This window comes from Tachypleus tridentatus, chromosome 4, assembly GCF_004210375.1.
Source record: "Tachypleus tridentatus isolate NWPU-2018 chromosome 4, ASM421037v1, whole genome shotgun sequence".
Classification (NCBI taxonomy): domain Eukaryota; kingdom Metazoa; phylum Arthropoda; class Merostomata; order Xiphosura; family Limulidae; genus Tachypleus; species Tachypleus tridentatus.
The window spans coordinates 23,250,696-23,265,477 of NC_134828.1; the positions used below are offsets into that span (position 1 = coordinate 23,250,696).

A 14,782-nucleotide genomic window follows, 5' to 3' on the forward strand; every position below is an offset into this window, starting at 1 on the left:
ATACAAGCTGTTATGTTAAATTATTGCATAATATTTAAATAAGCATCCTTTTCAGGACAACAACTGTAAAAAGTATGCTTAAATATAGAACCTAAAACTAATATCAGTATGTTAAATTAAAATCAGTTGTTGTATTCAGTATTAATAAAAAACATTACATATGATAAACATTTTCAATAGTAATTTAAAATGTATTAGTAAAACTATTGCTCCGTAGAAATACAAGTAAATAAAAAATAAGTTGAGACGTGTTGAAACCTTCATGCTGTCTTACAAAAGTACGGAAATACCTTTGTATAATATTCGCAATTAAATGTATGTATGCAATCCTGTTAAACACTATTTGCCTTTGTAAGACACACACCTATTAACAACATTTGCTTGTAGAACCTTTGTAACACAATCCTACTAAACACATCCACATTTGTAAAATGTATGCAATTACATACATAAACTAGAAAAGTAAAATCTGTATGCAATCCTGTGGAACTATTCACCTTTTTAAAACAAACATAATCCTCTTAGTAACGCCAAGAAAATCATTGATAACAACTTTTGATTATAGTAACGGATATTAAACCTAAGTATCAACATCATATAAACATTAGTAAGACTCTCTGTCTATAGTAGCAGGTTTTCTGTGTAAAACCTTTGTAGCACTGCCTACCTATAGAGCTTTAGTAACGCCGCCCGTCTATAGAACCTAAATAACGCCATCCGCCTATAGTAGGAGACTCTCTAATATCGAACTGTGATATCGCCCCTCCCTACAGTAGCTGTACCCATTGTTTCTACTTTGTGGAACTATGACGTCATTATTTCTACCTCTTCATCTGAGGTCGACACACTCGTATCGCCTTCTGGTGGCGTGTTGTGTGGATATACTGATAGCTACTGATAAAAAAACTCTAGAGTTGGCAGTAGGTGCTGTTGGTCAGTTGCTGTTTGTCTAATTAGCCAGTTAATAATTGTGGAAGGTAATGTGGAGATAGCAGCTGTATAGCTTTTTACGAAATATTCTAATAAACTAAATATTGCTTTTCTTAAGAATTCAATGTAACCTTCACTTCCAATACATTCAGACACTAAAGTGTCAACCATCTCATGGCTTCACATGCATTTCCTATGTTGACCTTTGACATGCTTCAAAAGATTGAAATATGTGTAAACAAAAATTATGAAATTGATGACAAGTAGTTTTGCAAAGATTGGAGTACTTTAAGGTAAAACGATTTTTAATATGCAAGTCAGCAAGTCACGTGACCACCACAGTTAGTATAGTCACAGTGGAACAGAGTGTATCACAACTACATTTTAACTTTGTTTCACGTTGTGTAGGGAGTGTGACGCCAAAGAAGGCTTTTGGGAAGGGTACTTTTTGTTGTTTGTAATTAAACACAAAGTTACACAATGAGCTATGTGGGCACTGCCCATCACAGGTATCGAAACCGAGTTCCTAGCGTTGTAAATCCGAAGGCATGCCACTTTGCCACTGACGGGCATGGAAGGGTACTACGTACCAACTCTTTCTGACTCAAAATTTTCATAAACATCTGTCATAAAGATGTGTTCAAATAGAGGACTTGGAATTCCCAAGATGGAGATATCTCTTATATAAAATGGTATTAAAAAGCAGAGAAATATGGATTATCTTGGCACGTCAGAAACATCAAGAAACAAAACCTGCAACTTTTGTACCTCAGCTATGGCACAAAAAATATGTTGTCTTGTAACAGATGATAATTCACAAACACAAAATGTCAGTGACGAAAGCTATCCATATGCCCCAAGAAACAGTAACTAACATAATGGAGAATGATCTCTGCCTGGAAACGAGGTCAACAGGGCTTGGGTTTTGTCAAACTTCCAGGTCATCCATCTCATATCTCAAGTAGCTGAAATGTGTTTCATGTTATTCCATACAACCGATCAAGTCACCAGACTGGAGATTTTTGTGCAATAGGATTGTTGAAACAGGCGCTGGGAAACTGATTATCCTTATATACTGGATGGATTATGGAAAGCCAGTTGGGTAAGGATATAGAGCTTTGAGCGTGACAGTGTTACGACGGAACAGTTATAATGGAAACTAAAGCGTGAGGTTATTTTCAAGATAGAGCCTGACTGGACGTGGTAACACGGACTGTAACAACATGATGAGTGTCCCAAGTAGTTTTAATATACCTTACTAAACCCTCTGTATGTGTTGATATACCCCTTGGTTTTCAGGTAAGTTTTATTATCGTGATAAACTTTTTTTTATTCTGTTCAAAAGTCAAGAATGGGCAATACCTTTAATTATCGCATTCGGCAGGAAACAAAATAACACCACATAGGGCTCAAAGATGTCCCCCCCAAAAAAAAAACATTTCTTGAGAAATCATTATCTCATTTATGAGAGGTTTATTTTAAGTCAACATTCAGATGTATTAAAATTTCAATAACAAACATACTTAAAGTTGTAGCAACCAACCGCAAGGTGGAGCTTTTTCTAAATGATCAGTATGTTTGTATAAAATGTATTAAAGTTGTTTACGTGTACTTACGTTCTTATTCGTCATATATTTTTTATACCAGTAGAGAACATATAATTGCCAGTAATAATATTCTCAGTTTTAGAACATACGATCGAATACTGAGGGGTAAATCGTGAATTCATCATATTCCTGTGTACGTTAGTGAAAATCAAAGAAGTTGAGTTTAACTCTCCAATATTGTAATTATTACATTATAACAGTAAAAACACGGACGTATTTTCCTACCTCTTGATGGATACAGAAACGATTTGCAGACATTAATTCCACGTTCGATACCATGATGGTCGATTCTGCAGAATTTTTTGTGCCGACTGAAAAAACAAACAAACACCAGACGATTTTCTGTTGAGAATTGCACGTTTTCGCTAAATGGAGTGATGTGTGATATTGAAATGTAACCATAATGGTTTTGTGTGATCTAACCAAAGAACAACATTTATATCTGAGGTAAACTTTTGCAAACTTTAGCTCAAACGTGACCACGAATTAATGGGTTTTTTTTTTATCTGTCTGTGTTTCAAACTGCTGTGCTTTCATCAATTTTGAATTTTCCTACTGCACATGCGCTCTCGTCCCAACATATACATATATATACGTAATTTTTTTTAAGGAATATAACAAACACGTACAAGAACTTAATCACAATTTCCTTACTTCACTTTTTTTTTTATCACAATAATAGGCCCGTCGTGGCCAGATGGTAAAGGCGCTCGACTGGATAATCCGAGGGTCGCAAGTTAGAATCCCTTTCACACTAAACATACTCGCCCTTTTGGCCATGGGGGTGTTATAATGTTACGGTCAATTCCACTATTCGTTGGTGAAAGAGTAGCCCAAGAGTTGGCGATGGGTGGTGATGACTAGCTGCCTTCCCTCTAGTCTTACACTGTTAAATTAGGAACGGCTAGCACAGATAGCCCTAGTGTAGCTTTGCGCAAAATTCAAAAACAAACAAATCTATCACAGTAACCGCAGTTATTATTACATCATGTATTTACATTTGAAATACAGGAATATCGTTAAGTATAAATACTTTTAACATTTTTATTAGTTTATTTTTTCATCGTGTGGAGTCTCATGGTAGAACAGTGGAAAGTAGGGGCTAAAAACGCTACAATTCGGGGTGAGATTCCCCCACGCTATCTAGGGACATACTTCCTTTGTGCGATGGAATTATTTTAAGGACAGTTTTAGCACGTGCAAACAGTTGGACCCTATTGGCTCAGCGGTAAGTTTACAGACTTACAATGCTAATACGCGGGGTTCAATTCCACGTGGTGAACAGAGAACAGTTAACCATTTGTTCAGTATTGCGTTAAAAACATCAAGAAAACCAGCAGGCAGTTGTAGTCCCAAGAAGTTGGAACCCGTGATAGCAGCTGTAGTCCCAAGAACTTGGAACCCGTGATGATTTTTCTGTTAGGGTTTTTCCCTCATGGGGAACCACAAAATTCCCCCGGTGGGACAGCGGTAAGTACTTACAGCTCTAAGATCAGTGGTCCGATTCGCCTCGGTCGACACAGCAGATAGCCCGATGTGGCTTTGCATTTATAAACAACAACAAAGGTAAGGTTTAGCTGGACAGTTGTATAATAACATCTTTCTGCTTGCGTAGAAGCTTCAATTTCATCAGATGAGTCTTCCATCAAATTATTTATTAACTGTAGCCTATTGGCTAGTTAACAACTTAGAATCAAGTAAGAGACAGTCAAAAATACACAAAGTTAGTTGAAATAATACAAATTTGCCAATAAAAATAAAGAAACGGTTGTTTAAACGAGAGGTCTTAGGGTTAAACAGTTTTTTTTTTCCATCTGAGCTGTTCAGAATATCTTGAAACCACAATTTAAATCAAGAATCCTCCTTTTGTTACTGGGAATGTTCATTAAGCAGCTGCACTGCAGAACTTAATTTTTTATTAGACAACTAAGTATGAGGATAGTAAAGGAGAATTTAAATGAACAACGACTGGAACTGTGGTGTGTCATTTATAGAACATTTCATTTTGTTTGTGTGTGTGTGTTTTCTTATAGCAAAGCCACATTGAACTATCTGCTGAGTTCACCAAGGGGAATCGAACCACTGAGTTTAGCGTTGTAAATCCGTAGGCTTACCGCTGTACCAACGGGGGGCAGCATGTAAATTTAGGCTTAGCCTTTCTTAAGTCCTACTACAGTATAATTCGTCATTTATAAACAACTAAGGAATCTCAGATTATATATCAAATTAAATAATATCGCACTGCATGCACGTGCTTTGAAAGATACAAATAAATAATATCTATGCAGAACAGTAATTATATGCTATAAACTATTATACAGAATATCACCAGGCATAATCTACTTAGTGGATTACCTAAACATGATTGGACAGTTATTTTGATGACGTTGAAATGAACCAATGGAAAATCGGCACGTGAAAGGGAAACCTTACAAATTGCAGTCAGTGTTATTATTTTGTTATAGATAAAACTTTCCAAGACTCTTGCGTATTATTGAAATTATAAACTGTAATTATGGAATGGAAACTGTCATTTTTCTAACTGTAGGAAGTATAGTTAAATATCACGAAACCTGTTGATGCTATCTGATCTACTTTAACGTGCGATATTTTTACTACCTCTTGAAAATACTTTGAACAGTTTGTCTGTAAAGAGCTCACTATATATCATTTGTGTGTAAGACAGTATTTATTGTAATAACTACGTATTGAGACACTGTTCTCATTGTCGATATACTCTATAAATTAAAGGTTTTCAAAAGCTGCTTTTTAAAAATAAATTAACATAAAATTATAAACGTTAGAACACAGTTTTTGTAAGAAACATACTTAAGTAAAATCAGTCTATATGGTACAGATTACGATTCTTCCTCATGAAGAAACATCTAGAATATGAGTAACAGAAAACGTGTTTATGACTTTCTGCAGTTATGGGCCTGTTTGCAGAAATAGTGTGTTCCAACCAACTGACAAACAGTACAAAATATTTTTATTAATTAATTAAGAGCTACACGCACGTAAGTTCATAATTCAAATTTCATCGTTGTGTCAACGAAAAGCTGTAAAATAGGCCATCTGCGCTCTATCACGGGAGTCGAACCCCGAATTTTTATCATCGTAACCCTCTATACCATTTGATATAACGTGAGACTGACTTATTCATTAGTCGCACCCAACGTTACTTTCAATGCTTTTGGAAATTGATTTTTTAAAAAGTCAGTTAGGCTTTCGTGCAACACAAATAATTGACAAAATCAATATTTTACTTCTATTTACTTATCAAGAAATAAAATACTGAAATGTGAACATATACATGTACCGTTCGAAGATTTTGTTTGTTCGTTAATGTAAATACGATTCTTTTATAATAACATGCGAAATTTTATTTAATCTGCGAATTTACGATTTTTCTTTACTCTTGAGTCGTAGAAAAATGGATCAAAACTCATAAAATATTAGTCACTTATAATAATGATATTATGTTAATAACGCTGCTGTTGTTACTGCGGGATTCTAAAGATATGCTGTGAGTAATAAATACTAAAACTTTTGAAATACAAGAACCATCGTTAGCCGAAAATTGCATTTACAACTACATTTTTGAAATCATGTTGAATCGGCTTTGGCACCGACAACCTTGTCGAAAGTGGTGCCATCTTTCGAGCATAAAGTAAATAATTAAGCTTTTTTTTTCCTTTAATGAGGCTTCATAAGTTAACTTTTCATATATATTCGTCCCTAATTTTTAACTGATAGATTAGAGGGAAAGTAGTTAGTTAGTCAACACCACCTGCCACGAACTTTTGGTTTACTGTAATCAAATAATTGGATTTGGCTGTCACTCTTATAATGCACTCATGGTCCCACAGTGTAGAGCTGATTTTTTGTGGTAACGAATCATGAGGCTTAATTTCCACAATCTTGCACAGACATTTTTCTTGGAGTTATAATTTACCTAATTTCCATAACAAATGCTTATTAAGGACTTTTTCTTTGATAACAGTAAGATAAATAAACTCGCTTGAACTCTTCAGGACAGAGGAATTATAATATTATTTGTTTTAATTACAACACTTTTCCTAGAAATGTAAAATGAATTTCAGTTATTTATTATATGTTTCTGATAAACGTGTTTCAGTAAACGAAAGAACAATACTGTGTTTTTTTATAACATTATACTTTTAGAAGAAGAAATGGCGGACTTACCATGTATGTTTTTCCAAACAAAATGTAAGATATTCGTAGGATAAAAATGTTATCTTCTCGCACATATAATTTATTGCGCCATCTGTGTCTGAAGTAGTTTTATACAGGTATAACAGCATATATTATCTTGACCCGGATGGTATTATTACGTTCTTTTAGTTGTATTTAAAAATATATAGTAAAAATTACTAGAATGTAACCTATAATTTTAAGTACCTTATTCCAAAACAGAAAAAAATAAAGATTAATTTGTTTGTTTTTTGAAATTCGCACAAAGCTACTCGAGGGCTATCTGCACTAGCCGTCCCTAATTTAGCAGTGTAAGACTAGAGGGAAGGCAGCTAGTCATCACCACCCACCGCCAACTCTTGGGCTACTCTTTTACCAACGAATAATGGGATTGACTGTCACGTTATAACGCCCCCACGGCTGAAAGGGCGAGCATGTTTGGTGTGACGGAGATTCGAACCTGCGACCCTCAGATTACGAGTCGCACGCCTTAACACGCTTGGCCATGCCGGGCCAAAAAGATTAATTACTAATTCTTTTAATTACTCAATTTTGAATTGTTTTAAAAGACTTAAACAAAAATTAAAAAAAAAACGTTTTGGTTGAATAAAAATGGCAATCACCCACAGTAAGATAAACTTACATATTAAAAACGCGTAGTTTTATCTTTTAATACAAATCTTTATGTGTTATTTTTGTTTATAGGAGCATCCATTGCTTGGCAGACCTTCCTTTGTACTTCATCCTTGCCAAACTGCCCAGTTTATGAAAGCCGTGCTGCCATCTTGTGAGCGTAAAGAAAGGTATATAATTGATTATCATATTTTTGTTTGCTTATTTGCTCATTTGTAATTCAAGACAGAGCTAAAGAAGAGGTTATCTGTGCTGCACCCACCAAGGATATAGAAATTCTGTTTCTAGCGATGTAAGTCCGCAAACATATCGCTACTGGAGGAGTATTAGTCGTATAAATAGTAGCTCAGAAGCGGTTTGTGTGTTGAATTTCGCGCTAAACTACCCAAGAGCTTTTCTTCAGACGCATTAATACTGACAGGAAGGCAGCTATAAGTACAGTTACGAAGTAGTTCTTGAAGGGTATAATTGTTGCTATTTGTCACTGGATATTATTATTATTAACATTAAAAAGTATTGTTTGAATATTGTAATTCCTGCTGGGTTCCATTATTATTGGACGCACCCCGCTAGTACTGCGGTAAGTCTACGGTTTTACAACGCTAAAATCAGGGGTTCGATTCCGTGGGCTCAGCAGATAGTCCGATGTGGATTTGCTATAAGAAAACCCACACACACATTATTATTGATTTATTACGATAAATTATTCATTAATATTTGTATGAAGTCCTGGCCAGACGTTTGTTAATTAACTGTGTTGAAATTATTTCTAAGTGTTGTTTCAGTTGTTGTTTTTGTTGTTCAGCGCCTTTTGTTAGCAGCGTGTTCATTTTAGACTGTTACAGTATCACCCACCACCAACTCTTGGACTACTCTAATCGAATAGTAGGATTGATCATCACATTATTACGTTTCTATGGCCTGACAAGAAAATTTTAGGAATGGAAAGTTTATAATATTTATTTTAAGATTTAAATTTGTATTCATAATTTGAAGAAAGTGTAACCACCAGGTGGTTTTGTGTTTGTAATTTCCGTCTTGTAGTTATTAATCGTTTCGCTGAGTTTCGAGGGTCAGGTATAGGCTAGTAATTTGCCTGCCCAGACTGTGAAATCAAGAAGTTCGTGGCTTGCTACCTGTTATGATAAAAACGCACTCCTAATTGCAGTTGTTATAGGAGTGACGACCATCCTTCTATTCGATCAGACCGGAATGGATCAACAGTTGGCGGTGGGTGCTATTAATAAGCTACCTTCTTTATATTATTATTCTTCGTATTTTTACTGTACCTTTTCCAAGAAATAATGGCTACATGACATCACTAAACTAAATGACAAATTTTTATTTTAAATAGAAGGGTATAACCTTGTGGGACAGTTTATAACCACCTTTTATTCACTTTAACCTGTTGACTGCCAAGTATTTCAGCTGCTACGGCAACTTCGAACCAAGTTCAAAATACAACTCTAATGCTTCTTCATTTTGTAACCTTTTTTCGCGACGCCATTTTGGATCGAAAGTGAAACAATTTGTAAGTAGGTCAAATGCATGTCTTTAAAACCACATTGAGAACACAGTATTGAGTGAGAACTAATTAACTCGTCCGTGGCACTGTGTTACCAATCGGTTTATACGAGTTACCTCGTCTATGGCACTGAACGGGTTAAGGAGATAATTTTTTTTATGTATTAGAGCACGACTTTATCAAAAGGGGAATGAACTGTTTGTATGTTTCATGTGTTTTGTAAGCGATTAACAACTTGTTTTCAGTATTAGTTTTTATGAAACAATAATTTCTTTTTTTTGTTACAATTTGTTTCTATTGTTTTTACAGCAATTACCTCTTATTATGGTTGAGTACTGTTAGCCCATTGGTTGGACTAGAACTTCCGATGAGGTACGCCCAGCTTTGTTCTATCAAAAAGAACTGTTCAGTAACGACTTCCGAGAATAAGCTCAACGCTTCAAATAGTGTTTGAAATAGCATTTAATTGTGTTTCCAATCCATAGGTTTTAAATAAAACCTATATTATGAAATTATGTTTGTTATCGCATTTCGTCATAAATAAAAATACACTGTTTGTGATCATTTCATTATGAAAATCAAATCAAAGTAAAAGAGGTGTGTGTTGAAGGATATTTGTATTTTTCATCTGCAGCAGCCCCCTACTGGCACAGCCACATGCCTGCGAACTTACGTCGCTAGAATCCGTACTGGGCAGAGCACAGATAGCCCATTATGTAGCTTTGTGCTTAATTACAAACAACAACATAATCGACGTAATCTGAGGGTTGTGGGTTAGAATCCACGTCACACCAAATGTGCTCGCCCTTTCAGCTGTGGGAGCGTTATAATGTGACGGACAATCCCAACTATTTGTTGGTAAAAGAGTAGCCCAAGAGTTGGCAGTGGGGGGTGATGACTAGCCCACTTGTTTCTAGTCTTACACTGCTAAATTAGGGACGGCTAACACAGATACGGCTTGTGTAGCTTTGCGCGAAATTCAAAACAAACAAACGAAACCAACATCATCAACAGCATGGACACGTTTCAGCGGCATGTCCAGCAACATCGAGGTGTTGCGGATGTGGTGGTGAACACCACATATCTGCTTGTAAAAAAGAACTAGTTACACCAAAATGCTGCAGCTGTGGAGAAACACATACAGCAAATTATAAAGGGTGTGACAAATATAAAAAGATAAAACAACGTATTTATGAAATAAAACGAATACAAGACAATGCATCTAACACAATAGTACAACAAACACACACAACTACAGGACCATCTACATATGCACAAAAGCTGAAAGAAAACATTACACAACCAAAATCACTAACAAAGGAACAACAAAACTCAATCAGAACAGTATTTGTTTGTTTGTTTTAGAATTTCGCACAAAGCTACTCGACGGCTATCTGTGCTAGCCGTCCCTAATTTAGCAGTGTAAGACTAGAGGGAAGGCAGCTAGTCATTACCACCCACCACCAAATTTTGGACTACTCTTTTACCAACGAATAGTAGGATTGACCGTAACTTTATAACGCCCCCACGGCTGAAAGGGCGAGCATGTTTGGCGCGACCGGGATGCGAACCCGCGACCCTCAGATTACGAGTCGCACGCCTTAACACGGTTGGCCACGTCGGGTCACCAGAACAGTACACAATATACAAGAACTCAACAAAAACACAGATACAACAATCATTCAAGAAAACAAGAATCTTACAGTAAAAGACAGCACAAACGATGAAACAAGTCTAAAAACATTTTTACAGATTTTATTACAGAATTTACAAAACCCACCCAATCTAAAAATAGCATAGACCTCTTCATAAGCATCGCGAAGAAACACATAACACACACATAACTAATCACAACAATCACAGGGTACATGCTAAAAACATAAATTCTCAGTTCTAACCATCAACATCCAAGGTGCATTTGTTTCCAAGAAACACGAGACTGAAGACATAATAAAAGATACGCTAACTCTGATATTTTTTATTCCAAGTGAAACCATAATTTATCCCAATAATAGATTCAAAATATGTAACGATAGGTCAATAAGAAAAGATAGTACAAATAATCAAGACACCAACAGAGGAATTATGTTATTATATACTAACAACCTTTCCGCTACTGAAATTAAAATGAACAGTAATAACGAAAATATAATGTTTGATATCCTGTTAAGTAATCACCCAATAATAACAGTATCAGGTGTTTATTGTTCACCCAATAATAACAGTAGCAGGTGTTTATTGTTCACCCAATAATAACAGTATCATGTGTTTATTGTTCACTCAATAATAACAGTAGCAAGTGTTTATTGTTCACCGAATAGTAACAGTAGCAGGTGTTTATTGTTCACTCAATTATAACAGTAGCAGGTGTTTATTGTTCACCCAATAATAACAGTAGCAGGTGTTTATTGTTCACTCAATTATAACAGTGGCAGGTGTTTATTGTTCACCCAATAGTAACAGTATCAGGTGTTTATTGTTCACTCAATAATAACAGTATCAGGTGTTTATTGTTCACCCAATAATAACAGTAGCAGGTGTTTATTGTTCACTCAATAATGACAGTATCAGATGTTTATTGTTCACTCAATAATAACAGTATCAGGTGTTTATTGTTCACTCAATAATAACAGTAGCAGGTGTTTATTGTTCACTCAATAATAACAGCAGCAGGTTTTTATTGTTCACTCAACAATAATAGTAGCAGGTGTTTATTGTTCACCCAACAATAACAGTAGCAGGTGTTTATTGTTCACCCAATAATAACAGTATCAGATGTTTATTGTTCACTCAACAATAACAGTAGCAGGTGTTTATTGTTCACCCAATAATAACAGTAGCAGGTGTTTATTGTTCACTCAATAATAACAGTAGCAGGTGTTTATTGTTCACTCAACAATAACAGTAGCAGGTGTTTATTGTTCACCCAATTATAACAGTAGCAGGTGTTTATTGTTCACCCAATAATAACAGTATCAGGTGTTTATTGTTCACCCAATAATAACAGTATCAGGTGTTTATTGTTCACCCAATAATAACAGTATCAGGTGTTTATTGTTCACCCAATAATAACAGTAGCAGGTGTTTATTGTTCACCCAATAATTAAAGTATCAGGTGTTTATTGTTCACCCAATAATAAAAGTATCAGGTGTTTATTGTTCACTCAATAATAACAGTAGCAGGTGTTTATTGTTCACCCAACAATAACAGTAGCAGGTGTTTATTGTTCACAGTAGCAGGTGTTTATTGTTCACCCAATAATAACAGTAGCAGGTGTTTATTGTTCACCAATAATAACAATAATAACAGTAGCAGGTGTTTATTGTTCACCCAATAATAACAGTAGCAGGTGTTTATTGTTCACCCAATAATAACAGTAGCAGGTGTTTATTGTTCACTCAATGTTTATTGTTCAAATAATAACAGTAGCAGGTGTTTAACAATAACAGTAAGGTGTTTATTGTTCACCAGGTGTTTATTGTTCACCCAATAATAACAGTAAGGTGTTTATTGTTCACAGTAGCAGGTGTTTATTGTTCACCAATAATAACAGTAGCAGGTGTTTATTGTTCACCCAATAATAACAGTAGCAGGTGTTTATTGTTCACCCAACAGTAGCAGGTGTTTATTGTTCACCAGTAGCAGGTGTTTATTGTTCACCCAATAATAACAGTAGCACACCCAATAATAACAGTAGCAGGTGTTTATTGTTCACCCAATAATAACAGTAGCAGGTGTTTATTGTTCACCCAATAATAACAGTAGCAGGTGTTTATTGTTCACCCAATAATAACAGTAGCAGGTGTTTATTGTTCACCCAATAATAACAGTAGCAAGTGTTTATTGTTCACCCAATACTAACAGTAGCAGGTGTTTATTGTTCACCCAATAATAACAGTAGCAGGTGTTTATTGTTCACCCAATAATAACAGTAGCAGGTGTTTATTGTTCACCCAATAATAACAGTAGCAGGTGTTTATTGTTCACCCAATAATAACAGTAGCAGGTGTTTATTGTTCACCCAATAATAACAGTAGCAGGTGTTTATTGTTCACTGTTTATTGTTCAATAATAACAGTAGCAGGTGTTTATTGTTCACCAATAATAACAATAATAACAGTAGCAGGTGTTTATTGTTCACCCAGTAATAACAGTAGCAGGTGTTTATTGTTCACCCAATAATAACAGTAGCAGGTGTTTATTGTTCACCCAATAGTAACAGTAGCAGGTGTTTATTGTTCACTCAATAATAACAGTAGCAGGTGTTTATTGTTCACCCAATAATAACAGTAGCAGGTGTTTATTGTTCACCCAATAATAACAGTAGCAGGTGTTTATTGTTCACCCAATAATAACAGTAGCAGGTGTTTATTGTTCACCCAATAGTAACAGTAGCAGGTGTTTATTGTTCACTCAATTATAACAGTAGCAGATGTTTATTGTTCACTCAATAATCACAGTATCAGGTGTTTATTGTTCACTCAATAATAACAGTAGCAGGTGTTTATTGTTCACCCAATAATAACAGTAGCAGATGTTTATTGTTCACCCAGTAATAACAGTAGCAGGTGTTTATTGTTCACCCAATAATAACAGTAGCAGGTGTTTATTGTTCACCCAATAATAACAGTAGCAGGTGTTTATTGTTCACTCAATTATAACAGTAGCAGGTGTTTATTGTTCACTCAATAATAACAGTAGCAGGTGTTTATTGTTCAGCAACTAATGGCATCGACATTAACCTAATCGGCCCGGCATGGCCAAGCGTGTTAAGGCGTGCGACTCGTAATCTGAGGGTCGCGGGTTCGCATTCTCGTCGCACCAAACATGCTCGCTCTTTCAGCCGTGGGTACGTTACAATGTGACGGTCAATCCCACTATTCGTTGGTAAAAGATTTGGCGGTGGCTGGTGATGACTAGCAGCCTTCTCTCTAGTCTTGCACTACTAAATTAGGGACGACTAGCACAGATAGCCCTCGAGTAGCTTTGTGCGAAATTAAAAAACAAACAGACAATAAACGTAATCCACAATATCTTTTCCCATAACCAAAATAAAATTGTAATAGGTGATCTGAATAGTAAAAATAGGAAATTTGGATGTAAATCCACAAACTCAAATGGCAGACACCTATTACAATTCATAGATGATAATAACATAACCCTTATTAACGGTAGTACATTTACTCATACTAACTATGCGACAAATTCAAATGATATTCTAGACATCTGTCTCACCTCTTTTAATGTCAGACAAAAATTAATAAATTTTGATGTGGGAAAAGATGTTGACAGCGGCCATCTTCCTATATGATGTGTCTCCGATCTCACCCCCATAAAGATAAAATCTACATATAGACAAATTTGATTACAAAACAGCAAATTGGCAGGAATTCAAAAAAGTATTAAACAACATACCACCAGATAAAATCAAGCATATAACGAACAATGAATCAGAATTTGATTGTTACAGTCAAATAATTATGGAGTGCCTACTAAAACAACAACATACAACCACCAACAACACATGTAAACCAACCAAACAACTATTAACAATGATAAAACAACAATGACAATTAAGAAGACGGTTCATGGCAACAAGAGAACAAGAAATGAAAACAAATTAACAACATCAGAAATGAAATTAGAGCAGAAATTAAAGAACTAAATGAACAAACCGACCCTAGAAAGTTCTGGTTACACCTAAAAAGATTCACAAATTAACCCACTACAAGAAAATATCCAACACTGGAACATAACAACACCTTAGTGCAAACCAACAAAGAAAAAATAGAAGCTTCCGACATCAACTACAAAACACGTAATGACTCAGACATGAACAACTATTACTAACAACCACGTAACAAATAACAT

At 35.3% G+C, this 14,782-nt stretch overlaps 1 protein-coding gene across 1 annotated transcript in view; it reads left to right on the forward strand.

Annotated features, from left to right (window-relative positions):
* Atg10 (Autophagy-related 10) overlaps window positions 1-9,422 on the forward strand; it is a 55,138-nt gene extending 45,716 nt beyond the window's left edge. The window contains exons 5-6 of the mRNA XM_076497213.1: window positions 7,458-7,555; window positions 9,220-9,422. Coding sequence (XP_076353328.1) covers window positions 7,458-7,555; window positions 9,220-9,364 — 243 coding nt within the window. The 3' untranslated portion in view covers window positions 9,365-9,422. The remainder of the gene's footprint in view (window positions 1-7,457; window positions 7,556-9,219) is intronic.
* The last annotated feature ends 5,360 nt before the right edge of the window (window positions 9,423-14,782 follow it).